This window comes from Littorina saxatilis, linkage group LG2 (assembly GCF_037325665.1).
Source record: "Littorina saxatilis isolate snail1 linkage group LG2, US_GU_Lsax_2.0, whole genome shotgun sequence".
Classification (NCBI taxonomy): Eukaryota; Metazoa; Mollusca; class Gastropoda; order Littorinimorpha; family Littorinidae; genus Littorina; species Littorina saxatilis.
The window spans coordinates 26156509-26183502 of record NC_090246.1 but is presented as its reverse complement, the minus strand read 5'-3'; the positions used below and the strand labels follow the sequence as shown (position 1 = coordinate 26183502).

General features: G+C 41.3%; 1 protein-coding gene across 4 annotated transcripts in view; it reads right to left on the bottom strand.

The window, feature by feature from the left end:
• Positions 1 to 6282: 6282 nt before the first annotated feature.
• Positions 6283 to 26994, bottom strand: part of LOC138958613 (multidrug resistance-associated protein 1-like) — a 58152-nt gene continuing 37440 nt past the window's right edge. For 2 of the 4 annotated variants that reach the window (XM_070329816.1, XM_070329818.1), the window contains 9 exons: positions 24575 to 24885; positions 14937 to 15136; positions 14262 to 14388; positions 13662 to 13763; positions 12982 to 13128; positions 12198 to 12356; positions 11725 to 11891; positions 11127 to 11321; positions 6283 to 10769 (listed from right to left, as the gene is read on the bottom strand). In XM_070329816.1, coding sequence (XP_070185917.1) covers positions 10658 to 10769; positions 11127 to 11321; positions 11725 to 11891; positions 12198 to 12356; positions 12982 to 13128; positions 13662 to 13763; positions 14262 to 14388; positions 14937 to 15136; positions 24575 to 24885 — 1520 coding nt within the window. In that variant the 3' untranslated portion in view covers positions 6283 to 10657. The remainder of the gene's footprint in view (positions 10770 to 11126; positions 11322 to 11724; positions 11892 to 12197; positions 12357 to 12981; positions 13129 to 13661; positions 13764 to 14261; positions 14389 to 14936; positions 15137 to 24574; positions 24886 to 26994) is intronic. The other 2 variants (XM_070329817.1, XM_070329819.1) reach the window with 1 other exon arrangement.

The following is a 26994-nucleotide window of genomic DNA, read 5'->3' as shown; positions in this document are numbered from 1 at the left end:
GAACAGACAGTATGTTAATATAAACGTGATATAAACACAGCCGACAGCAGCCGCTATACGCGAGCTACCTTGTGCGGCAGGGTGTGGCTCTTTTCCCGCGCTGGGCTGGCCGGTCTCAGTTTCGCACCGCAGCGCAAAGAAGGATGACGCGTCTCTGTATACTCTATAGTCTCTGATACAACTACAAGCCTTCAACCACCATTACGTTCAGTTGACGCGCGGTTATACATATGCCCTTTGACCTTTCCTTCAAACAGACCGTACTAAAAATAGACTACGGGATTTTGGGAAAGCTGTTCCTATGGTGCGCCAAATTGATATTACTATCGTTAACTGTTATATAGGGTTTAGAAACTATCGTTAACTGTTATATAGAGTTTTGAAACTATCGTTAACTGTTATATAGAGTTTCGAAACTGTTGTTAGCTGTTATATAGAGTTTCAATAATAGTTTTATCAAAAGCGCGTCGGCATCATTCCCAAATGGGAAAACCCTGAAATGCCATTGCGAAACTGTCTTTTTGCTACAAAATGTACATTTCAACTAGAAACACAATTTTTAAAACTATAACATTAGGAAATGTTTGACCGTTCTTCTGTTGTCGTCTTCTCAAATTATTGTTGAGTTCGTTTAATATTAGCTTGATTATATCATTTGTACTTTCGGCCATACCGTTTTCCACGTGTGCGGTTTGAAGACACAGCCATTTTGCTGGAAAACGTCATCAAAACATCCGACCACGCCTACGCTATTGTTTTAGAAACTCTATATAACAGTTAACGATAGTAATATCACTTGCGTGCACCATGCCGCCGTTTTGCAATACCCTCGTTATCTGTTATGCATAGTTTTAGCAATAATGCGCACGAACGCGTTATTGATATAACTCTATTTAACAGTTAACGATAGTTTCGAAACTCTATATAACAGATAACGATAGTTTCGAAACTCTATATAACAGTTAACGATAGTTTCAAAACTCTATATAGTTAACGATAGTAATATCTATTTGGCGCACCATATGTTCCAAGTGCACTTACACACTACGTGTATATTCGATTTTCAGTACACGACTCAAAACCTTTGGAATAAATTCAAATGAATAAAATACAAAAACATAAAGAGTTCAGAAAAGAAAAGTTGACAAATTTAGAAAAAAAAGTTTGAAACAAATCTTGCCAGTTACGGAATTTGAACCGGAGACCGCCGGGTCAGTGGGCTAGCGTTCTACCAATGAGCCAACCCGCCACACAATTCTCTGGGTGAAAATAGAGAATTGAACTGCAAACATACATCACATGTGAGTTCTCGAGCATGAGTCGATTCGTCGGTCTCAAGTTTCTCCGTTCGTATTTGTGTATTGTACGTTCTGTCTATCTCACCATTTCGTGTAGTCGCAGTGATTCCCATAGGGCATTTCACAAAAGCCGATGTTATTAAATAAATAGAATGGGTAATTCTGGGAAATCGTCCGCTGGGGTACTCAATAATTATGCAACTTTTTGATTATTTCGATTTATTAAATCATTCAAAACCTTTGGAATGAAGAAAAATGTATAAAATACATGAATTACGAGTTCAGAATATTTTTTACAAAGTTTTTTACAAAACTTAAAAAAAACCTGCCAATGGAGAAGTTCCAGCTCGTGACCACCAATGTGACGATAAGCGATCGGGCACTTTACTAACTGAGCTAATCTTACTCACAAGAGATTTTAACTTCAAATATTACAAATGAGTTCTCGAGCATGGGGAACAAGCAGAATAGGCAATGGGGGTGTGATCTTGACTTTCATTTGTGTCTTTTGTTTGTAGAGAATGCCGGCTGCATACTTCAGTGCGTTCCTGAGCTTTACACTCAAATGATCACTTTATGGTGCGAGTTTTGCGTGCCATAACATTTGAGGCGAAATGACGTATTCTTTTACGGCGTGAATGCTTTAGCTAGGTATATGTGTTTTCAAACCCCTGGACTTTTGCTGGAAGCTTGTGATCTTTAAGGGGCATGCGAGTCTTTTTGCGTGCATTTGCACATGAGGGGGGTACCATTTTGTCAGCTTTCTTTCTTTCTTTATTTGGTGTTTAACGTTGTTTTCAACCACGAAGGTTATATCGCGACGGGGAAAGGGGATAGAGCCACTTGTCAATTGTTTCTTGTTCACAAAAGCACTAATCAAAAATTTGCTCCAGGGTTTTGTCAGCTGATCACCGGCTCACCGAATTTCAGAAAAATTCCCCAATATAACAATAGAGACGCACTGGTTACAAAGCCAGCGCACTACCTACTGAGTAACCAACCTATTCATACTTTGTCTTAAATATGCAAATATTTTTCATTTTGTACATAAGTTACTGAGACTTCTGTTTTGCCAAAGCTTGTATCGTTCAAGTACACTCATCACAAGGAACAAATTTGTCAAAGTTTATTTTTACACATAAAAATGATACAACAAAATAAACACAGCAAGCTGTTAATGTGTAAAATCTTTCTTTCTTTATTTGGTGTTTAACATCGTTTTCAACCACGAAGGTTATATCGCGACGGGGAAAGGGGGGAGATGGGATAGAGCCACTTGTCAATTGTTTCTTGTTCACAAAAGCACTAATCAAAAATTTGCTCCAGGGGCTTGCAACGTAGTACAATGTATTACCCTACTGGGAGAATGCAAGTTTCCAGTACAAAGGACTTAACATTTCTTACATACTGCTTGACTAAAATCTTTACAAAAATTGACTATATTTTATACAAGAAACACTTAACAAGGGTAAAAGGAGAAACAGAATCCGTTAGTCACCTCTTACGACATGCTGGGGAGCATCGGGTAAATTCTTTCTCGTCCCAACCAATATGGGACTCCCCCTAACCCGCAGGGGGTAATGTGTACAATGTGCATGTAAAACGGAAAATAAACCAAAAATGCAGACTGGAAAAAGGAGTGAGCTTTGAAAAAAATAAAAGGTCTAAAATATTGAATATCATTATTTTAAGAACTACATGGCATGTGTACAAATGAACATTTCTCTCATCTTGAAAAAAAAGTCTGTCCTGTGTGTAGATGCAAGGACAAGCCAATACACTGACATCCTAAGCAGTGATGCACAAACTCAAAACACACACACCTCAATCAATTTTTGACTTTCATTTCTTATTTCTAAGTGTCATTCAACAAACTTTTCAACATAATCTAACACTCAAAAATACCCCCCCCCACACGTTTCCTAGTAAATAAAATAAGGTTCCTACATTGTACAACCAATATGTCATCAGAACAAATTACAACCATGTAGCACACACACGTGGACACACACACACACTCACAAAACAACAAACCCAAATCTGTATTAGGTGTTTAACGTCGTTTTCAACCACGAAGGTTATATCGCGACGGGGAAAGGGGGGGGAGATGGGATAGAGCCACTTGTTAATTGTTTCCTGTTCACAAAGGCACCAATCAAAAAATTGCTCCAGGGGCTTGCAACAAGTACAATATATTACCTTACTGGGAGAATGCAAGTTTCCAGTACAAAGGACTTAACATTTCTTACATACTGCTTGACTAAAATCTTTACAAACATTGACTATATTCTATACAAGAAACACTTAACAAGGGTAAAAGGAGAAACAGAATCCGTTAGTCGCCTCTTACGACATGCTGGGGAGCATCGGGTAAATTCTTCCCCCTAACCCGCGGGGGGTACAAACCCAAATATGCACACATGTTCACAAAAAACAACATAAAACAGCAGTCATATGGATTAAAACATCCATGAATCAACTGACAGACTACATAACTACAACTGAGAGTCATCTACAACTTTATTTACAGTATAACACCCTAAACCAAACCAGTGATACACTCAGTCATGCCCAAGACCTGGAATGTTTTTTTCAACAACAAACACAGGAAAGATGGAGAAAGCAAACAAAACATGAAAACAAATACTACCCGTCCCCCCAAGTCTCAAACATCTACCAATAGGAGCAAAATAGTGACATTACATGTATGTATAAGGCACACAAGAGGGATGGGGACGGGAGCTATAGCGGCAATGCCAAATGTGACCCTCCACCACAGAATGAGTCGCATGTCACCTTTGCATGATTTTCATATTTGTACATTTTCTTAAAGAATTTTTTATGCTCTATCCAGTGGTGAAAACCGTTTTAGAAAAGAGCAAAAAGTGTTTGAGTTATAAGCCTGTGACTAAGGTGACCCTCACACTGTTACCAGACACTCCCCGGACTTATATTAAGCCTAGCGCAGAACCGCGCGAGGTGACATGCGACTCATTTTGTGGTGGAGGGTCACAAATATGGCTTTCAGCATTTTTGTTGTTGCAATAAGACATTCATACATTCTTTGAAATAAAAGTACATGAAGTCAATTTAAAGATGACACGGACAGCACTTTAGGTCAGTGTTATTGGAAGTATGATAGGTGTGCTTGTTATTACATACGTAAACCTATGTTTTAAGTGTGTTGTCCTTTTGTCCAATTGTTGTTATAATCGTTTACAGGCAGGCAGGGTGTGCTGAAGGAAATTTTCCATTCTTATGTAACATTTGAATGGACAATAAAGTGTTGTTATTGTATTGTTATTGTTATGAAGCTGTTCTACACATGCTCACCGCAAAGGTTTCCAAGCAGAAGGCAGAATTGGAGGGAAAAAATATTTTGTTCATCTGAAATGTATGTACCATTCCTGCAACTTTAAAATACCTATTCATTTTATATGAAGGGTAGTGAGGGATATAAATCAGACATGGGATTCAGAAAAAGTGATAATTAAGGAAAAAGAAGGTGGGGGTGTGGGGGCCGCAGAAGGCCCCCAGTAGGGTTCAGGGCGTTGCCCCTGGTCGGGGAAGGTTTTTAGTGTTTTAGACACACAAAAATGGCCCTGAAATGCATATTTCAGCTTAATCATAGCCCCCCCCCCCCCCCCCCCCCTTCTCTTCCTTCCCATGTTTCTCAAATTAATTTTACGCTAAGACTCAAAATAAGGAGGAGAAAGAGAGAGAAAGAGAGAGAGAGAGAGAGAGAGAGAGGCGGGGGGTGGGTGGTGGTGGCGTGTGACGGTGTGGTTTCAATGTTCTTACCTTGTCGGTGCCAAACGACCCCAGTGACTGATTACCCGACTGGGTTTTCAGGATAGTCAGGTGCTTGTTGCTTTTCAAGTGGCTTTTGAGGGCAGTCTTTCCATTGGAGCCGTAGTTGATAACATTAACATCGTTGCACAAAGTGCACTGAGCTTTTCCCGGCAAGTTGATTTTAGCAAAAGCATCGCCAACTTTCAGTTTCACGTCTTGTGTCTTCTGGCCTTTCTCGTATTTCCAGCTCAATGATACAACTTCATCGAGCCAGTCGAATCTCCAGAGATTTTTCTTGTACTTCTGCTGGTCAATTTCCCGGGCTAGAACGGTTTCGTCTCGCTTTAGCTTTAGCATTTTGGCAGGTGGCTCGAAGCGATGTAAAAATGGCGCCGAATCATTCTCATACGGTATGCTTATACTGAATCCCCGATAGCTACGTTGAAACGGTGACTGTAGGAGACAAAGAGCGCGTTCCCATACGGATCGACCAGCAACAGTCTGACCGTTTTAGGAACCAACCGTTCAAGAATAGTATGGAATGGAGCGTCGCGATCAGCGGACCGGCCGAAAAACTTGGGTCTATACCTACATATACCCCAAAATTTTCTCAGCGGATTTGCACGAATCTCAAGAATGATCCCTGGAGCCTAAAAATTTACGGAATTCCGTAAATTTACGGAAGAATCCCATGTCTGGTGAAAGTGCGGGATGTGGGTTGAGGGTGTGTGTGTGTGTATGTGTGTGTGGGGGAGAGGGGCTTGGGAGGGTGGTGGGTGTTTTGTCAAAGTGAAGGCCAGCTTGCCACATTTTTCAACTCAACAGGTTCAAAGGATAGGCCCTGTTACAATATACATTAACTCCTCACAGTGGAACTCTCACTTAACAATTTTGACTCGACTATATACAGTTTAACTCTCACAAAAAAGACTCCATTAACAACACACTCCTCACCAGGACTGTACAGTTCATCACACAATAATTAGTTAACAAGGATGACAAAAAATTACTTATAAAAGATGTCTCCAGACCTGGGAACCCCTGTCTTGCACGGGGAGTATTCTCAAGCAAACTTGGTTTATTTTCAGAAACATGAGCGTACTCCACACAGCATTTGAACATCTATGATTCAAACATGCTTCACACGCATCCGTCGCATCGTTAATTAAGTTAATCAATACATTTAAAACAAATGCTTCTTTCAATGTTTACTAACAAAAACTGTAATCATGTGTCAAAGTACTGGATCGGCTTCGGGATGCGCTTGTGATGAAAAGCAGTGTAGGATTTTTTCTTGTCGTATTTTTTCCCCACTGACCGTACTGACCGTTTTCTAGACAATCATGCATACAAAATACCATGAAATCGTATGGGTTCCCAGGTCTGTGTCTCACTCAAACAGATATGCACATAGATTCTTTACCCAAGTCTTTCAATAAATAAATTTTTGTTGACACATTTGACAGTGACTTCATGAACTGTAATCATATTCAAGCAGATAAAGTTACAGGGATGAGAAAACAACAGAATAGTGTAAGAAAATAGTATATTATATCATCTTGAACCCTGACAGAAGGATAATGAAGAAGGCAATCAGGCCAAATCATCAAAATATTGTACAAATAAACGAGAGGTTTGAAATTCATACAAATGCTAATACAGTGGAACCCCTCACAACGACCCCCCTCTCTAACGACTACCCCGCCACAACAACCCTTTTTTTTTTAACCGATGCGTTTCCTTATATAGTTGTCACCAGTGTAGCGACCACCCCGCTCTAACGTCTAAGGACCGACCTAACAGCTTGTGTTAACGACTTTGTCAGACAAAGCCAAGACTCTCAGTCAGCGTAACGCATCACTGACAAACCGGTTATAACCAGTTATAACCGTCTCGTGTAAGCAAAGGCACTAAACCGCTGAGAGGTGTGATGGTTGGGTGGGCTGAGTAAACATCACAACCCAATCATCGAGAAAACAAACTCACGTGACCAACATACACCGTTCAACTCAGTCAGAATAGACAGTCTTTGGACAGAAGAGCAGTGGAGATCGACATGGCGTCTACAAAGAAAAGAAAATATTTAACTCTCGAAAATCGAGTGAATGTTGTGAACAGACACAAAAAGGGAGAAACTGCCATCGCGATTGCAAAAAGTCTTGATGTTGGAAAATCGCAAATTCAAAGAATTATCCAAGACAAAGAAAACATTCTGAAAAGGTGGGAAAGTGGTGACAAGGCAGTGAACGCACTCACCATGCACTGACATCATACGAAAGCAGCCACACAAACACAGCACAGAGGCAGAGGCAGGTGTGCAGATGCTTTGTGAGAATAAGCGTTGAAAACAAGTTTGAATAAAAAAAACAGCAGATAGAGCCGCATGTCATAATCATTCTTCTTGTCTGCTTTATTGACTGCATGCCGATCTTGTGGCAGTGACTTTTCACTCTTCAGTCGGAAATACACTGTACACAACACCACCTCTCACTCTCCCTCACTGACTACCCTAAGCCCTGACAACTGATCCTTGGAAATTGTTTGGAAGAGTACACCTCTCTATTTCTCTCCAATGCTCTTACTGCTGACATGCAGTGACACCGGACACCCCACTGAGTTTAGCCAGCTACCCCCCCCCCCCTCTCTCTCTCTCCCTCCCCCCAGCCATGTACTGTTTGGTGCTGTGGCCAGAGAGGTGTCACGGCTAATTGAGGCCAGCTGCACTGTTCACTCAGAGCAAAACTAGTTGACTGTGTCTAACTTTTGACAAAGCAAGACAACTGAAGGGTTCACAGATTAGGCAACCGACTCACTGGTCAAGGCTGCGGGGAAACAAGAGTATCTTGTCAATGAAAGAGGTTACACACAGATACGCGATGCTGAGAACGGTGGCCGATTTTTCACTCTCTTTCTCGGAGGGCCTTCATCATTGCAGGGACTGCTGTAAAGACTGCTTGCTCAGAAACTAACTCTTTTTGCATTGAAACATGCACCAGAACTGGTGGACACCATCGACAATGTCAAACATGAAATCGAAGCAGTTTGCTTGAGGAAACGGTCGTCAGCAACTCAAACTTCTCTGTTTTCTTTTTTTAAGAAAATCTGAGGTGACTTTCTTTGTGGCCCCCTGACCCCGCCCCCTCCCTCTGTAAGGACCCCCCTCCATAAGGACCGATTTTTGTCAACATTTTCAAGGTCGCTAGAGAGGGGTTCCACTGTACTGTTCCTAAAACAGACAAGACCCACATATGACTGCCGAATAAGTTAGGAGTTCAGAGAACACAAACTGCGCTAAATGCATCAGAAAATTACATGTTCTTGCATGATTGATATCTGTTTATTTTGAACAGTTACTGCATCTAAAAATTAAACTTCAGTGTTTACAAAATTGAAATCTCATGCAACAATTTTAATCTTAGCATAGGTGCAAAAATGGCTGAGATTCTCATGACACGCTGTCAAAATCCATGTTAAAAACAAAGAAAAATATAGGCAAGTCCATTTTGGCGCAAAGTAAAAGTGTAAGGTCATATTTGTACAAAATGGATGCTGCCCAATTAGCACAAGCATAGTTTAAAATAAGTAAGCTTAAAAATGACCCAGCATGTCTATTTGTCATGAAAACACCGTGTCCGATCTTTACATTGTCAAAACGTCATGAAAGATAAGTAGACAAATTCAACAAGAAGAGCAAACGCTCGATCGAGTCACTTTCGCAGTTCTGAATATTATATGAGGCATCAGATGGACAGGAAGAAATTGCTATTCACAACACAATGAGTCACGTTCACATAAAATTTGAGCCCGGTCACTTTTATAGTTTCCGAGAAAAGCCCAACGTTAAGTTGTGTGTTGCCGAACAGAAAAGGCTAGTTATCTCCCTTGTTTTTCTGATAACGTTCGTAAAAGGCTACAGATGTAAATACTTTGATGTAAAGAATAATCCTACAAAGTTTCAATCACATCCGATGAACTTTGTCAAAGATATAAAATGTCTAATTTTTCCTTTGACGCTGACCTGTGACCTTGAAAAAGGTCAAAGGTCAACGAAACCATCGTTAAAGTGTAGAGGTCATTGGAGGTCACGACTAAACAAAATATGAGCCCGATCGCTTTGATAGTTTCCGAGATACTTTGTCAAAGATATAAAATGTCTAATTTTTCCTTTGACGCTGACCTGTGACCTTGAAAAAGGTCAAAGGTCAACGAAACCATCGTTAAAGTGTAGAGGTCATTGGAGGTCACGACTAAACAAAATATGAGCCCGATCGCTTTGATAGTTTCCGAGAAAAGTCCAACGTTAAGGTGGTGTCTACGGACGGCCGGACGGACGGCCGGCCGGACGGCCGGCCGGACAGACTAACACTGACCGATTACATAGAGTCACTTTTTCTCAAGTGACTCAAAAATGGACTAGTATGACACAGAATGAGATTCATTCCGAAAACAAGTCACATCTAGAGCGTACTTTGAATGAGACAGTCACATATCGCATCATGAACATGATCTTCAGGTCACTTTGAAAGCAAGTTCTGTCAGAAAGATTGGAACTAAACAAAGCACTTGGTTCAAAAATATCATCAACGAAACTGGTTCAAAATATATGTAACACTTCCTACATGACACACACTCAGTTCAACATAATCATAAACGAAACTTACTCAAAATACATCTGACACTTTTTACATAACATACAGAGTACCCAAGTGTTACCACAGTCAACACTGCTTGTTTCTGGGCCATCTGCACAACTCTCCACATTCTGGTCAAGACTGACTCAACACACATTTAACACTTTCAATACAGTACACAGTGTATCCTTAGTTCCGCTGCATTCAAAACTGGTCCTGCGGTACACTACACACAAGCACCTGCTTCAACGTTCTCATAAAAAAGCACACAATGAGTAACCGTAACCCCAGCATTCAAAACTGCTTCTGTTGTTTTTCGTTTATTCCTCTGTCATGATTCAATTGGACAAAATCTTGTTTAAACCAAAACCTGCTCTTTCCTATGCCATCAACTGCTTGTGTACACACTAACACACTTCTTCAACACAGTCATAAAAGTGCACAAACAGAGGAACCATATCCCCCACATTCTAAATTGCTTCTTTCTTGTCAAGAATAACATGTGTTTACCATACTTCAACGCAGTCATGAAAGCTTATACAATGAGTAACAGTATCCCCAGCTCACCAGAGTTCAAAACTCCTCCATTGTGCGTTGTCAAGAACATGTGTATAAGCTACTTCAATGCCGTCATGAAAGTTCACTTAATCAGAATAATTGTATCCACAGGATTCAAAACTGCTCATGTATATGTCACCTACAATAATGAATAAACAAAACCAACTTCTTCAACACTGTGACGAAAGTACAGTATGCACAATGAGAGTAGCTGTGCCCCTACTTCAATCCTGCTCCTTCTGTGCCATCAACATGAGTACACGCGAACACTTCACTACAGTTACACAAGTGCCAACAACAAAAGCAATATCCATATCATGTCCTGCACAACAGCAGTAATATCCCTGATGAGTGTTTCAATGGCCACTTTGGTGGCTCTCAGACAAGCCCAGCATCTTTTGCCATTCCGTAGAATATGGAGTCTGAGTTCTGGAGGAGAGTCTGGGGGGCGTCAAACTCTGCTATCTTGCCAGCATCAAGCACCAGGATCCTGTCACAAAGGATTTTTTTGGTTTTTTTTTGAATTTTTTATAACAGTCAAATATATAAAATGAACAAATGTAGGCCATAAAATGTTGGGAGTTTCATTCATAATTACCATAGCCATACTAAATCTAATATGTAATATGTGAAAGAATAATATGAGAAGGGAAAGCTTAGAAGTAGTTTAAAATACAGAGAAAGAGAGAAAGAGAGAGAGAGAGAGAGAGAGAGAGAGAGAGAGAGAGAGAGAGAGAGAGAGAGAGGGAGGGAGAGGGAGAGAGAGAGAGCGATGCATTTTGTAATAATTTCCAAGGCATGTGTAAAAACAAACTCACACGCAGCCTAAATTTCAGTCAAGGCTCACCTCGTATAGTCCATAATAGTGTTGAGTCGGTGAGCAATGGTGAGCACAGTGCACTCAGCAAACTCTGTGCGAATTGTGCCCTGGATGAGGTCGTCTGTCTCAAGGTCAACAGCTGCCGTCGCTTCGTCCAGAATCAGGACCTTAGTCTTGCGAAGCAGCGCTCTCGCCAGACACAGCAGCTGACGCTGACCAACACTGTAATAGGACACGAAATACAAGAAAAGTTAAACCATCTGACATGCAACACAAAGCAAAGGATAGCTTGAATTTTAATAAAAGGCATGGCTGCTCAAGCATGAAAGTGATCCAAACATCCAATTCAAGAATACTTAAAAATTCAATACAAGTCATGGTTATAAATAAAGGAAGTGAACCAAAACCATCTTGCTTTCAATATGGTCAATTTTAAAACCTGAAGTTTTCAGCAAGTGTAGCACTATTGGTATCATTTTTCATTACAAGGTACACATAATCAACATTTTAGTAACTCAACAGAAGTACAACACAAGCTTCTCCACATTAACAGCAACAGCAGTAGAGAGACGGAACAGAAATGAACAAACAAAACATCAAAGCTAACTCTGACCCTAACACTCACCTGAGATTTTCACCCCCCTCGGTACACTCGTACAGCAAGCCTGCCGGAAGCCCCTGCACAAAGTTCTTGAGATGTGCGTGTTCCAGAGCTTTCCACAAATCCTCGTCCGTGTGTTTGTCAAAGGGGTCCAGGTTCATCCTCAGGCTGCCGGAGAAGACCACAGGATCCTGCAGAATCGTAAAGTGTTGTTTAGTACTTTAGTAATACTGACACAAAACATGTGCACACACACAAATACACGCACAAACTTTGTGTATCTCTCGTTTAAGGGATCTGAAATGCAATATACTATTCAGATTGCCAACAAATTAATTCCATAACAGCCTTTAAAATGTAGCCATCATATTGAATTCCCAATTATAGGACTGTTACAGAAAATAAGTTTTTCTTTGTGGTTTAGTTATCTTGGTCAAGTTTCCTTTTATTGACACTTTTTAAGAATGCATAGAACATGTTTTATTTGCGTGGAATACCTGAGGAATAATGGTCAGTTTAGAGCGCAGATCATGAAGACCAATGCTGCCAATGCCGATGTCATCCACTGAGATTTGTCCCTCCGCCGACTCAATGATGCGGAACAAAGCAAGTGTCAGTGAGGATTTTCCAGCTCCTGTTCTGCCCACGATGCCAATCTGCAAGTACACAAAAAAGTGCAGGAGAATATTGACAGTTTTATCATAGGACCATATAACTAGCAATTTTGAAGTTTTGAGAAAAGAAGATATAAACACCAAACCAACAACACACTCACACACAACACCCCATTTCTTTATTCTGTGTTCTTTTCTCCCTGGAACTATGCTGAATTGATAAAGCAACACATTTGTTGTACACACTTCATCTTTCAGGACTGGACCGATTTCCTGACAAATAAAAGGAAAGTATATGCGTACAAAATTTAAACGGATCTATGCAGCATTTGAATTTTCTGTGGCTTGGGACAGAAAAATCCAGACATCTATGTGAAAGACAGAGAGACGGGATGATAGAGAGAGAGAGGTAGGCGGAGGGGTGATGAGACAGACAAAGAGAGAGAGCGAGAGAGAGAGAGAGAGAGAGAGAGAGAGAGAGAGAGAGAGAGAGAGAGAGAGAGAGAGAGAGAGAGAGAGAGAGAGAGAGAGAGAGAGAGAGAGAGACACAGACACACAGACACACAGACAGCGTACCCTGTCAAATTCAAATCAGATAAACTAAATAAAATAAAAATTCAAAATCCACCTACACTAAAACAACAAAAACATTGAAGAAGAAATCTACCTTTTCCCCAGACTTGATGGAGCAGTTGATTCCCTTGAGCACCAGGTCCAGACCCTCACGGTAGCGCGTCTGGTAGTCCTTGAATTCAATCACACCGTCCTGAGGCCAGGCAGGGTCAGGCTTCTTCTCGGGAATCTCCCAAGGAGCCTGATGATCAAACAAAAATGAAACAGTTATCAGAATGCTGTCACTCACTGCATTCTTCAGTGGAATAGTTGTTTGTTCACAAAGATCTGCTTTATAAATTATATTTTATTTGTTATTTGTTTGTAAGTCACGAAGAAGCCTCCATAGGCACACAATTGACATGTTTGTGTGTGCTGTCCTTGTGATGGTGAGTACAGAACATTTTTTATATTCAAATTTTAATTATTTTCTTTTTTCCATAGTTTTTGCTTATTCTGTTTCTATTCTGACTCCTATCAAATATGACTCCCCTTGTACAACCATCCCTTTCCTGCCATCTCCCCATTCAATTTTGCCTCCCCCGTTGATCGTGTGTGTGTGTGATGTAATTAAGTTTAATCCAAGCTGCTTCTGCGTATGACTTCACAATCAATATGTACAGTCACCATGTTTTTTCATCCTTTGCATAGATCTAGAAAACACATCCACACAAATTCCTGTTTAGGATAAGTGAGTGAACTTGACAGACGTCATAAGATAAAGTGAAGACAGACCTCTGTGGGAGCCTCAGTGTACTCCTTGACTCTCTCCACTGCCACGATGTTGGTCTCCAGCTCACAGGTCATGCGCACCATCCAGTTCAGTGTTTGGGTAACCTGAAATGATCAAGATATCAGATGTTATCAAAATGCTGAACATTTTACATTCCCAGTGCCCATACTCAAAATGGAATCTCCCCTCACATCTCTTGCATAACACGGCTTTATGAACCTGAAGAGAAATTCGTCAACCAATAATTGCTTGCAAGCACACATGCATACACCAAGATGAAATAAGAGGAAATTCACACACACATTTGCGCACACACACTTGAGGGAGGAGTGAATATTCCTATCTATTCATGGGTTGAAATGATAGAAAACAAGGGCGTGTCCCTCGCCACCCCACCCAAACAAGAAAGAAAGAATCAAATCGATGCATTCCGGGTGTACTTTTCAGGGAAAGAGAGATAACAGAAAAAGACTTCCAGTATTTAGGGAGGAAATCCTCCAAACGTAGGAGGAGGATACAAGCCCAGGAATACAAGTCTACCTCTCACGCTCACAAACCAGCACTCTTGCCCACTGATGAGTAACCATAGTTTTTCAACTTACATTCATAGCATAGGACACTGACAGACCCACAATGCCAGGACTGAGGTGCTCACGGCCCAGCACAGCAAAGAGTGAGGCAAAGAAAATGATGCAGTTGCCAACAAACTCCAGCCGAATGGCAAGCCATCTGGAACAAAAATGCATGATTCAGCTTTACCGAGGAACATCATAGGATATTGAATAGACTATACTGCAATCTCAAAAGCAACCTTTTCTGTTATGCACATAATTCTTAGCAACTACATGTGACTACACAAGGCAATGGAATGTTTTGGTCAAAGTGCAACAATCCTAATGTGCTAACATAACCCCTTTAATGATATTAATTCCTAAACTGCAATTTCCTTCACAAGTGACACGAAGTGTAAAACCAGCAACAAAGAGCACTCTATCCATTTGGCCATGATTCCCTAAGGACACCCATAAGGCATTTATCCGGACCATAAGCCATCTGCTAAGAGTAATCTGTGCCTAATCTTTCTACAGGAACAGCTCCTCAAAATACATAACAAACCCAAATCACACAGACAGACAGAAAAAAAGACAAACAAAAAACTTCTGTTTGTTTTTCCTCAGACAGGCAGACAGACATATTCAGATTGTTTTTCCCACGACAGACAGGCAGACAAATCCTGACAGTTTTTTCCCTTATAACCAGTACAGGTGCTTGCTTACCTGTTAGAGACAATACTGGGGTAGTAACACACTTGGTTCTCGTCCACCTTGCTCTCAGACTGCTGGATAAAGCGTTCCTGCTGGTTGAAGGCACGGATGGTGCTGGCACCGGTGATGGTCTCCCCAAAGTGAGAGTAAATGGGGGAGCGGCTTGTCGACTCCAGTCGCTTCAGTTGACGCGACGTTGCAACGTAGAACCTCTGCAAGGGGGGGGGGGGGGGGGGTGTGAAAGTTGGTTAGATGTTAAGCAGTTGTATATGATTCTATGTGAAGACAGAACAGTTACAGTGGAACCCCCATTTTAGGGCCTCTCAAAAATGTGAGAAAACCGCGTCTTAAAAGAGAGAGAGAGTATTAAACTGGAGGTACATTTTCAGAGGTTATGAATGAAAACTCTTAAAAACGCAACATCTTAAAAGGGGGACAGTTTTTAAAGGGAGGTCCACTGTAAAAGCACAATAACAATGTTTTTCTTCTGGTATATGCTGGCATTTGAATTGTGGCTGTTTAGTTTTTAGCTTGTGTAGTCTTTTTCAGATGTACTTTATACTTTCAAAGTTCTTAATGTTCAAGTACACACACTTTGAATCAAAAATACACATTATTATACTTTCTGAATCACACCTATTCAAATCCTGCAAAGGAATTAATGCATTATGTGTACTGCCTGCCAGAGGCTTATAAAAAAGAAAAAAATAACAGTTAACAATTGAGCTCACCGCATTTTTGACTTGCATACTACTCATAGTGATAGCAAGGTAAAATATACATCAACATCTAGATTCCAAATCAATTTTCATTATTTACGTACTTGCAAAAAGTGCAGTAAAGAAAAATAAAAAAAATAAAAAATGAAAAATAAAATGTAAAATGTTACTGTTAAGAATGCAAGAGAAACCAAAGAAACAATATAAAAACATCTGAACACAAAGATACCAAAAACACAATCAATGTCTTGTACTGTGGACTGCAACGTGAGTTTAGATCTTCCCTCTGCTCTGACAATACTAATGTTAGTTCTGTTCAAGTTCTGCCTGTGATCTAATTGTTCTAGTTTTCCAAGTATTTTTTTCCATGCGTGACTTTTTGTTTGACCCGATTTACTTCAAACATCAGTGAGCCTGAGAACAACAATAAGAACAGCAACTACATGCCTGAAAGGCTTGTACATGCACACAGAGCTATAACTTCAGAGCAATAACGAAGGGAGGATAGGTTAGACTGACTTTTTCTTTTCAATTCTTCAGTCCCATATGTGATGAAGAGGAGATGTTAAGGTTACAGTCACATTTAACAAAATATTCTTTGAAAAAGGTGAAAGAACTTTGAAAATCTTATTGAGGCTAGGTTAGAAACACACAGTGTGCTTGTTACTGAAGCTGTCAAGTGCTGAGCATATCAGTAGGTACTGTGGTGGGAAGCATACATATCACACAACAGAGAGTAAGAAAAAAAGCACATAGCATTTTTGTTCAAAAGCAATACTGCAAACAATACTAAAAAACAAAGCTGTAATCTTGGACGTGAAGAATTGGAAGCACACATGCAGGATATAAGGATTCAGAAAAACGGGGAAAAACTAAAGAGGGAAACAATCTAAAAAATAAATCTTCAAACAAAGAGGAGGCGTAGAAGCATCTACAAAAAAACACATAAAAACAACAACAACAGGAAAGCGATCACACGCAAATGGCCCGGTAGCTCAGTTGGTAGAGCACTGGACTTGTGATCGGAAGGTCGCAGGTTCGAATTCGGGCCGGGACGGACACGGGTCAACTTTATGTGCAGACCCAGAGACGGAAGCCATGTCCCACCCCCGTGTCATCACAATGGCACGTAAAAGACCTTGGTCATTCTGCCATAAGTGCAGGTGGCTGAATACACCTAAACACGCAGACACCTGGGTAGCGCGACTCCGTTGCTGCTAGCTTTCCACTGGGAGGAAGCGACCCGAATTTCCCAGCGATGGGACAATAAAGTAATGAAAATGAAATGAAATGAAAAATGAAGTAAGACCAGGGTTTCTTTTACACCTAGACCATTTATCAATTTGCTTCAAGGGACATACAAACACACCCCAACAAAAACATGCATACACATGCAACTTAAAAACACATGCAGTAAACAGTCACAAACAATCAACAGACAATCCAGATACTCTGAAGTGTACCTCTGCAATAAAGTACACTTCAAGGCTACAATTGCATGACTTTCTTTCTTTTCTTTCTTTCTTTATTTGGTGTTTAACGTCGTTTTCAACCGTTCAAGGTTATATCGCGACGGAGGGAAGGGGGGTGATGGGATAGAGCCACTTGTCAATTGTTTCTTGTTCACAAAAGCACTAATCAAAAATTTGCTCCAGGGGCTTGCAACGTAGTACAATATATTACCTTACTGGGAGAATGCAAGTTTCCAGTACAAAGGACTTAGCATTTCTTACATACTGCTTGACTAAAATCTTTACAAACATTGACTATATTCTATACAAGAAACACTTAACAAGGGTAAAAGGAGAAACAAAATCCGTTAGTCGCCTCTTACGACATGCTGGGGAGCATCGGGTAAATTCTTCCCCCTAACCCGCGGGGGGTAATTGCATGACACATGCAAGTCAAAAAATAAAATACAAAGCTTGTGGACCTTGATTTTATGAGCCAGAACTGTGTAATAATAATGTGTTCATGCACTCCTAACCAAATCAAATCCAGAAAAAAAAAGACGAGCAAAAGAAAAAAAATCAGAAAATGCTATTTGTTTCAGAACAGGAATTAAATCATCATGATGAAAAATCAACAAAGCATTAGAAATATTGATGACTTGATGCTGATGAGACAAATTGCATGCTGTCAAATGTAGCGTGCTTCAGGCAAAATCAGTCAGACAAGGTTGGGATTAAAATGGGGGTTAGACTGTGGCTTCCTGTACTGAACACAACACAAATTTCTCCACATGCTGGTCTAGTTTTTATTGGTAGGACAACACTGCATACATGCAAGGCCTTGAAAGTATTTCATGCTCCCTGCTGAATGTTAGTGTTGTTATCAATGTTTTACTGTGTGCTTCCAATCCGCTGACACGTTTCACGTCTACAAGTGAGTTTCCAATGTGCCTTCTGCTGTGGTTAGTTTAAAACCAAAATCAAATGATAATTCCTCTGTGTTTAGTTCACAAATTCTTTTCAAATATAAGTTGTAACTTCAAAATGTTCAACTTCAGAATATTTAGAATTCAAATGGGACTGAGAACTACAGAGAAGACAGAATGAGTGAGAACAATGAGGAAAGAAACCAGCAAACCAACACACATTCTTAACAAGGATAAGAACGACAGAATTCGCAGACAGTCCTATTCCTCATCATATATGCCACCTGGTAAAGTTCAGCAAAATATAACTCCTCAGCTGTTTCAAGCACCCACAATATTGATCATTATGCATGGTCATTCCAGTGCTGATCAATGACTGTACCCAATCCAATCTGCCATGGGTCTGTCTAAAGCAATACCATGATGGAACAGACAAAAGAAATCACCGATGATTTTTTGATCACAAACGGTTGTGCAGCAATAGCAGCTGATACAGCCTAGCAGACGTTAACATTAATAAGCACCTGACTCAGTTTCGCTGCTAGCAATTAACGTCTTATTGAAAGTTTTTGGGTATCCTTGCAAGGTGCCCCTCTCCCCCTCCCAATTACTCCACCAAACATAGAAGGCAGTTGTTCATGGCAGATTCAAATGTGAAAAAACCCAACCATGTACAGCCAACAACCCTTGACATTGTTTGATCTCAGTTTTACATCAGACCCTGACATTTCCAAGCAGCGCACATTTAGCATATATAAAGAACTGCATGGTAATACAAAAAAGAATTTGTGTGTGTGGATATTAACATACATGTAATATTAAAAGCACAGTTCTATACCTGTGCAAACAAATTGACTCATCATCTCAAAGTCAGATTTGGCTTGGCTTTTAAGTTTTACATCCCTCCGCTTGTGCACATACTGAAAATCAACACCCTTGGTGCTCCCTGTGCAAAGTGCGAGTTTTCGATAAATTTATTTGATTTTTTTACAAACACTTGTGGCTTTTAATAAAAATACCCCCCCCCCCCCCCCCCCCCCCCATTTTTTAAATATTTTTAAATCTTGCTCTACGCAGGAAGCAGGCTGCTGATTTTTAGCATGTATCCAAGTGGAGGGATGGTCTTATCCCATATAAAAAGCCTGGCCAGATCTGGGAAGGTGAGGCCAACTGTTTTCACGGGAAGGACCGTGCCGTTAACAAGCGGTGACATTAAGCGGTGTTGGCTGTACAAACATACAAAAATCACCATCAGGCAACAAGTCCAAACAACAGAAACAAAAAAGGTCAAATTCCAACAAGCCTTGACTCTCAGGGCCGAAACACAAATTCAGGCCTGTGCCACCTATTTTGAGCGGAACAAGAACCAGAACCAGAACCAGCAACCACTGACGGAGCAAGTTCACCATGAAGGGTCAGAAAGCCCACAGTCTCAAACGACATCAAACAAGCCATAAACTTTTGATACAGTGGTGCCTGCAATGCGAGATCCCTTGAAACCAGAAGTCTGAGAAGAGGACACATGTTGTTCATTTGCCTAGCATGACCAAATACAATGATACTTTTGGCTGGTCCCAAGGGTGTCCTCTCACCACAGGTATTACTGTATCACTGAAAACTTTAAGTGGTTGCCGCGCTCCACTGTACCTGGAGCAAAAAGTAGACGACAACTAGGGGAATGGCCGTTACCAGAACAAAGGGCGTCACCATGCCGATGACCACAACGGTACCCAGCATTTTGAGCAAGCAGTTCAAGAACCACTCCATGTTGGACGGAATGTTGATGTCAAGTGTGTCGATGTCTTTTCCGAAACGATTGACAATGCGGCCAATGGGGGTGGTGTCGAAAAACACCATGGGAAGACGAAGCACTGTGCTCAGGAGAAGGGAGTGGAGCTCGCTAGAGGCCTCACGTGCTCCGAACGCTTTCAACAGCACTGCCAGCAAAATGAATATGCCTGCACGAATGGGGACAAAAAAAGTATATGCTTAGACAGGGTTCTGTTTACTGCTTTTCTTGTGCTCTCGTCAAGTTATTTCCTTCAGGGTTTGACTGCATTACAGTTTCCGCATTCTTTGCCTCCAACCTCACAAGATTTGAGCAGCAGCCGGGCCGTCAAATCCCTCTGCAATCTGAAATTGTCTGAACGTATTGTTAGCACATCTTATAACCTCTCCTTTCTTCCAACTAATAAATCAGAGATTAATTGCTATTTATCACTTTCTTTCTTTCTTTATTTGGTGTTTAACGTCGTTTTCAACCACGAAGGTTATATCGCGACGGGGAAAGGGGGGAGATGGGATAGAGCCACTTGTCAATTGTTTCTTGTTCACAAAAGCACTAATCAAAAATTTGCTCCAGGGGCTTGCAACGTAGTACAATATATTACCTTACTGGGAGAATGCAAGTTTCCAGTACAAAGGACTTAACATTTCTTACATACTGCTTGACTAAAATCTTGACAAAAATTGACTATATTCTATACAAGAAACACTTAACAAGGGTAAAAGGAGAAACAGAATCCATTAGTCGCCTCTTACGACATGCTGGGGAGCATCGGGTAAATTCTTTCTTGTCCCAACCAATATGGGACTCCCCCTAACCCGCGGGGGGTATTTTTAGCATGTATCCAAGTGGAGGGATGGTCTTATCCCATATAAAAAGCCTGGCCAGATCTGGGAATGTGAGGCCAACTGTTTTCACGGGAAGGACCGTGCCGTTAACAAGCGGTGACATTAAGCGGTGTTGGCCGTACAAACATACAACAAGAAGGGCAAAGCCCATACGACTCACATGCTTGACCTTGACCTTTACATGACCTTGACCTTCAGGGTCAAGGTCAAATAACTAAACCTAGCAATGACATCATACACTAAGAACTGCTTTACACATTTTTCCTACCAAAATACATGTGACCTTGACCCAAGGTCAAGGTCATCCAAGGTCATGCAACACAAAGCTGTTAATTCAAGACATAGGAAGTACAATGGTGCTTATTGGCTCTTTCTACCATGAGATATGGTCACTTTTAGTGGTTCACTACCTTATTTTGGTCACATTTCATAAGGGTCAAAGTAACCTTGACCTTGATCATATGTGACCAAATGTGTCTCATGATGAAAGCATATCATGTGCCCCACATAATTTTTAAGTTTGAAACAGTTATCTTCCATAGTTCAGGGTCAAGGTCACTTCAAAATATGTATACAATCCAACTTTGAAGAGCTCCTGTGACCTTGCCCTTGAAGCAAGGTAAACCAAACTGGTATCAAAAGATGGGGCTTACTTTGCCCTATATATCATATATAGGTGAGGTATTCAATCTCAAAAACTTCAGAGAAAATGGGAAAAATGTGAAAAATAGCTGTTTTTTAGACAACATTTATGGCCCCTGCGACCTTGACCTTGAAGCAAGGTCAAGATGCTATGTATGTTTTTTGGGGCCTTGTCATCATACACCATCTTGCCAAATTTGGTACTGATAAACTGAATAGTGTCCAAGAAATATCCAACGTTAAAGTTTTCCGGACGGCCGGCCGGCCGGCCGGCCGGCCGGACGGACGGACGGACGGACGGACGGACGACTCGGGTGAGTACATAGACTCACTTTTGCTTCGCATGTGAGTCAAAAATCACCATCAGGCAATAAGTCCAAACAACAGAAACAAAAAAGTTCAAATTCCAACAAGCCTCGACTCTCAGGGCCGAAACACAAATTCAGGCCTGTGCCACCTATTTTGAGCAGAACAAGAACCAGAACCAGAACCAGCCACCACTGACGGAGCAAGTTCACCATGAAGGGTCAGAAAGCCCACAGTCTCAAACGACATCAAACAAGCCATAAACTTTTGATACAGTGGTACCTGCAATGCGAGATCCCTTGAAACCAGAAGAGGACACATGTTGTTCATTTGCCTAGCATGACCAAATACAATGATACTTTTGGCTGGTCCCAAGGGTGTCCTCTCACCACAGGTATTACTGAATCACTGAAAAGTTTAAGTGGTTGCCGCGCTCCACTGTACCTGGATCAAAAAGTAGAGGACAACTAGGGGAATGGCCGCTACCAGCACAAAGGGCGTCACCAAGCTGATGATCACAACGGTACCCAGCACTTTGAGCAAGCAGCCCAAGAACATCTCCATGTTGGACGGAATGTTGATGTCAAGGGTGTCGATGTCTTTTCCGAAACGATTGACAATGCGGCCAATGGGGGTGGTGTCGAAAAACACCATGGGAAGACGAAGCACTGTGCTCAGGAGAAGGGAGTGGAGCTCGCTAGAGGCCTCACGCGCTCCGAACGCTTTCAACAGCACTGCCAGCAAAATGAATATGCCTGCACGAATGGGGACAAAAAAAGTATATGCTTAGACAGGGTTCTGTTTACTGCTTTTCTTGTGCTCTGGTCAAGTTATTTCCTTCGGGGTTTGACTGCATTACAGTTTCCGCATTCTTTGCCTCCATCCTCACAAGATTTGAGCAGCAGCCGGGCCGTCAAATCCCTCTGCAATCTGAAATCGTCTGAAAGTATTGTTAGCACATCTTAATATAACCTCTCCTTTCTTCCAACTAATAAATCAGAGATTAATTGCTATTTATCACGCAGAATTTTGTTTTAATGTTTTAAGTGTATGGGACAAGTGCAAAGGAAGGCTCAGGAAAATCAAGGTTCACAAGCAAACCTCAAAACTCCTAAAAATTTCTTATGGTTTACAAAAAATAGGAGAAGGCTTCCAGAATCAATCCAATAAAGAAAAAGACAAAGAAGAGATAAAAACATTAAAAACCAAAACCAATACTATACATGCAAACCTAAATTAATGCACTGAAACATTCCAGCGATACATTTTTAGGAAAAAAAAAGAAAGCTCCCACATTCAAACAAACAAAAAGAAATAAAACAAAGAAAACATTGAAATCATAAAATTATGAACATGCACCAAAAAGAACCTGTTCATGTATAAAAGCTGATTACATGGCACAAGGCAAGGCTCACAGCTTGAGAATGAAAAACAAAGACCTGTTCCTAATCTGTTCTGCACACAGCATGTATCTTAATACTCTGCCGTACCGTAGAGTATAACAACCATCTGGCAAAAGATCTATGTCCTCTGTAACTGTGTCACTTGTTCCTTGAGCATAACTAAACGTTCAACATTATTTTTTTTCAATTTAAGACATAATCTGATATTTCACACCCAGAAAGTAAGCAAAATGTCAGATCTGGAATGAACTGTTGTCTCTGTCTGGGAATGAATTCAGCATTCACAGACAAGTGATGATTCTGGGATGAAAAGCGTACAGATATACAAAGGCAAGAAACAAAGATGGACGGACAGACAGCCGAACAAAGGGACACAAAAACTGTAATGAAGACAAAGAAGTAAGAAAATACATCACTAGTACGCCACGGACTGGACAAATACAACGCCAGTGTTTCAAATATATTATACTTGGGGGGAAAGTGCTCAGAATACCCAACACCATCTACAGAACTATTTGTTAAATAGTCACAAAAAAGGAAAGGCAAAAGAATTCAGTGCTACTATATGATGTATACGTATATATATTGATATAAAAATATTAATAAACATCTGATTAAAGAAAGAGACTACAGATATGTAGGGTTAAACAAAACATGTTTACACTCACAGCGCTGCAATTGCAAAGACAACAAGAAGAGCAAACGCTCGATCGAGTCACTTTCGCAGTTCTGAATATTATATGAGGCATCAGATGGACAGGAAGAAATTGCTATTCACAACACAATGAGTCACGTTCACATAACATTTGAGCCCGGTCACTTTTATAGTTTCCGAGAAAAGCCCAACGTTAAGTTGTGTGTTGCCGAACAGAAAAGGCTAGTTATCTCCCTTGTTTTTCTGATAACGTTCGTAAAAGGCTACAGATGTAAATACTTTGATGTAAAGAATAATCCTACAAAGTTTCAATCACATCCGATGAACTTTGTCAAAGATATAAAATGTCTAATTTTTCCTTTGACGCTGACCTGTGACCTTGAAAAAGGTCAAAGGTCAACGAAACCATCGTTAAAGTGTAGAGGTCATTGGAGGTCACGACTAAACAAAATATGAGCCCGATCGCTTTGATAGTTTCCGAGAAAAGATATAAAATGTCTAATTTTTCCTTTGACGCTGACCTGTGACCTTGAAAAAGGTCAAAGGTCAACGAAACCATCGTTAAAGTGTAGAGGTCATTGGAGGTCACGACTAAACAAAATATGAGCCCGATCGCTTTGATAGTTTCCGAGAAAAGTCCAACGTTAAGGTGGTGTCTACGGACGGACGGCCGTCCGTCCGGCCGTCCGTCCGTCCGGCCGTCCGGCCGGCCGGACAGACTAACACTGACCGATTACATAGAGTCACTTTTTCTCAAGTGACTCAATAAAAACAGAAGTGCACAACAAACACTACAAAAAGTGAAGCTCGGCATGCAAGGGTACACTTTTAAATCCTATGCAAGAAAAGCTATCGAGAAAGAAAAGCACTGCAAGGTCCTGGCAAACCCACTCCAAAACGCAAAGACGGACTACCTGGACAATGAAGTAGAGAATGCCAAGGGGCACGATGAGGGCCAGAAAGATGGGGGTGGACATGCTAATGACCACAACGGTGCCTATCACTTGCAGTAAGCAGCGCAGCCACATGCTCATCCTTTCGGGCAGGACGGTGTCCACCGTATCCACGTCTTTGCTGAAGCGGTTGAGGACGCGACCTAGGGGCGTGGTGTCAAAGAAGGTCATGGGCAGACGGAGGACCGTGACCAGCATGCCTTGGTGCATCTGCTTGGACGCGATGCGACTTCCCAGTGCCACCATCAGAGCTCCGGAAAAGGTCATGATCCCTACAGTACAGCAAAACAGTGTGTCTTTCATTTTTGTTACTCTCTTATCCTAATGTTTTGAAATTCGAGTCCCTTCATCCTGGTGGAAAGTTAGCAGCAACAAGAGCTACGTTACCCAGATGTGTGGGTGTTTAGGTGAAATCAGCCACCTGCACTTCTGACAGAATGACTGAAGTACATGCCACAGCGGTGACACATGGGTTGAACATGGATACTCATGTCTCCGAGTCTGCACACAAAGTTGACCCGCGTTGGTCCCGGCCTGGATCATCTCTCTTGGTTACATAAAAACATATTTCTCTATTTGAACTTGTCAATGTCAGGCCATCTTCCAGCGTGTGCAGCTCTCAATTTATTTTCAGCAGGCCATCTTTCTCCTTTTCTGCCAGCTCTTTTGACTCCTTCAGCTCACAGCATGATGACTATGACTCTTATCTAAGCTTGATGACTGCCTCTTATCTAAGCATGATGACTGCCTCTTATCTAAGCATGATGACTGCCTCTTATCTAAGCATGATGACTGCCTCTTATCTAAGCATGATGACTGCCTCTTATCTAAGCATGATGACTGCCTCTTATCTAAGCATGATGACTGCCTCTTATCTAAGTCCTGCTTTCTCCTGAGTCAACAGCAACATAATCTTGAAAACCTCGACTCAGGAAACTCGGGTGTTCTTTCTTTCTTTATTTAGTGTTTAACGTCGTTTTCAACCACGAAGGTTATATCGCGACGGGGAATGGGGGGGGGGGGGGGGGGGGGGGGGGGGGGGGGAGATGGGATAGAGCCACTTGTTAATTGTTTCTTGTTCACAAAAGCACTAATCAAAAAATTGTTCCAGGGGCTTGCAACGTAGTACAATATATTACCTTACTGGGAGAATGCAAGTTTCCAGTACAAAACTCGCGTGTAAAACTAAGTGAAAAGGGTTGCAGAACTCAGTTGGGCCCATAGTCAGTGGCCTAGCGTGAGAGAGAGAAAGAGTTGGGAAGGGTGGGGTGGGGATTAAGGAACAGCACCACGAGAACCCTCCTCCCCCCCCCCCCCCACCCCCTACAAAAAAAATACCAACAACCTAAAATCACACACACACACACACAAAGTTTTACCCACATAGATTTTTCAGAAGATTGAGAGGAAAGGAGGCATATGTAAACAACTAAACAGTGGCAGATTTTTCTCAACAAGTGCCATGGAAACAGTCAAACTTGTAACCAGGAGTATGAGAGATCAAGAAGCTCAACTTTCACCACTTTGAAAGAGGCAGAAATTCAGATATATAGAACTACCTCTATGACAGGGTCAAATAATTACAACAGAAGACAGCTTATATCCAGAAAGTGCAGCACACAAGACTATACATACGAGTCATGAAGAACATGGGTTAAAGTTCAAAGACAAGATTGTTCAGTGTGTGAAGAAAAAAGACCAAAGTTTGCAGATGTCAGCCAAATTAGTCTAGTTGTCACACAGTGACAAAGGTCTGAAGACTTACAAAAAAAATGTAACTGTCAAAAAGAGTAACAAATATTTGAGCACTTCAGCCAAGTGAGTCGAATCGTCACAGAATGACAGAATTTTGCACACTTCAGTCGAGTTTGAAACGATCAAGTCAAGTGTACCTACACGATGAATTACACAATTCCTATGGGCACAACGAGGACCAGAAAGATAGGACTGGACATATGACGATAAGAATGCAGAGGATGGCCAGCAAACACTGTAACCACATGACCAGAGTGTTGGCCAGGACCACATCCACCACGTTGACATCTTTGCTGAAGCGATTGAGGACGTGACCCAAAGGCGTGGTGTCGAAGAAATGCATGGGCAGACGCAGGATGGTACGCAGCATGTCCCGGTGAAGAGATCTCGACGAGCGGCGACTTCCCCAAGCCATCAACAAGATGCACGCAAAGGTGAGGATGCCTAAGATACAGCAACACACATGTCTTCAAACAGACGCTCAGGCCTTGTAAATCATACCACTGCTGTTGCATTTTGCTGGAGATGAAAGAGGCAGGCGGTGGGAGAGATCGAGATAAAAGACAAGAAAGATCCTCGGTCATCATTATTTGAGGGTGGAAGTTGTTTGTTCGTTCAATGCTTCT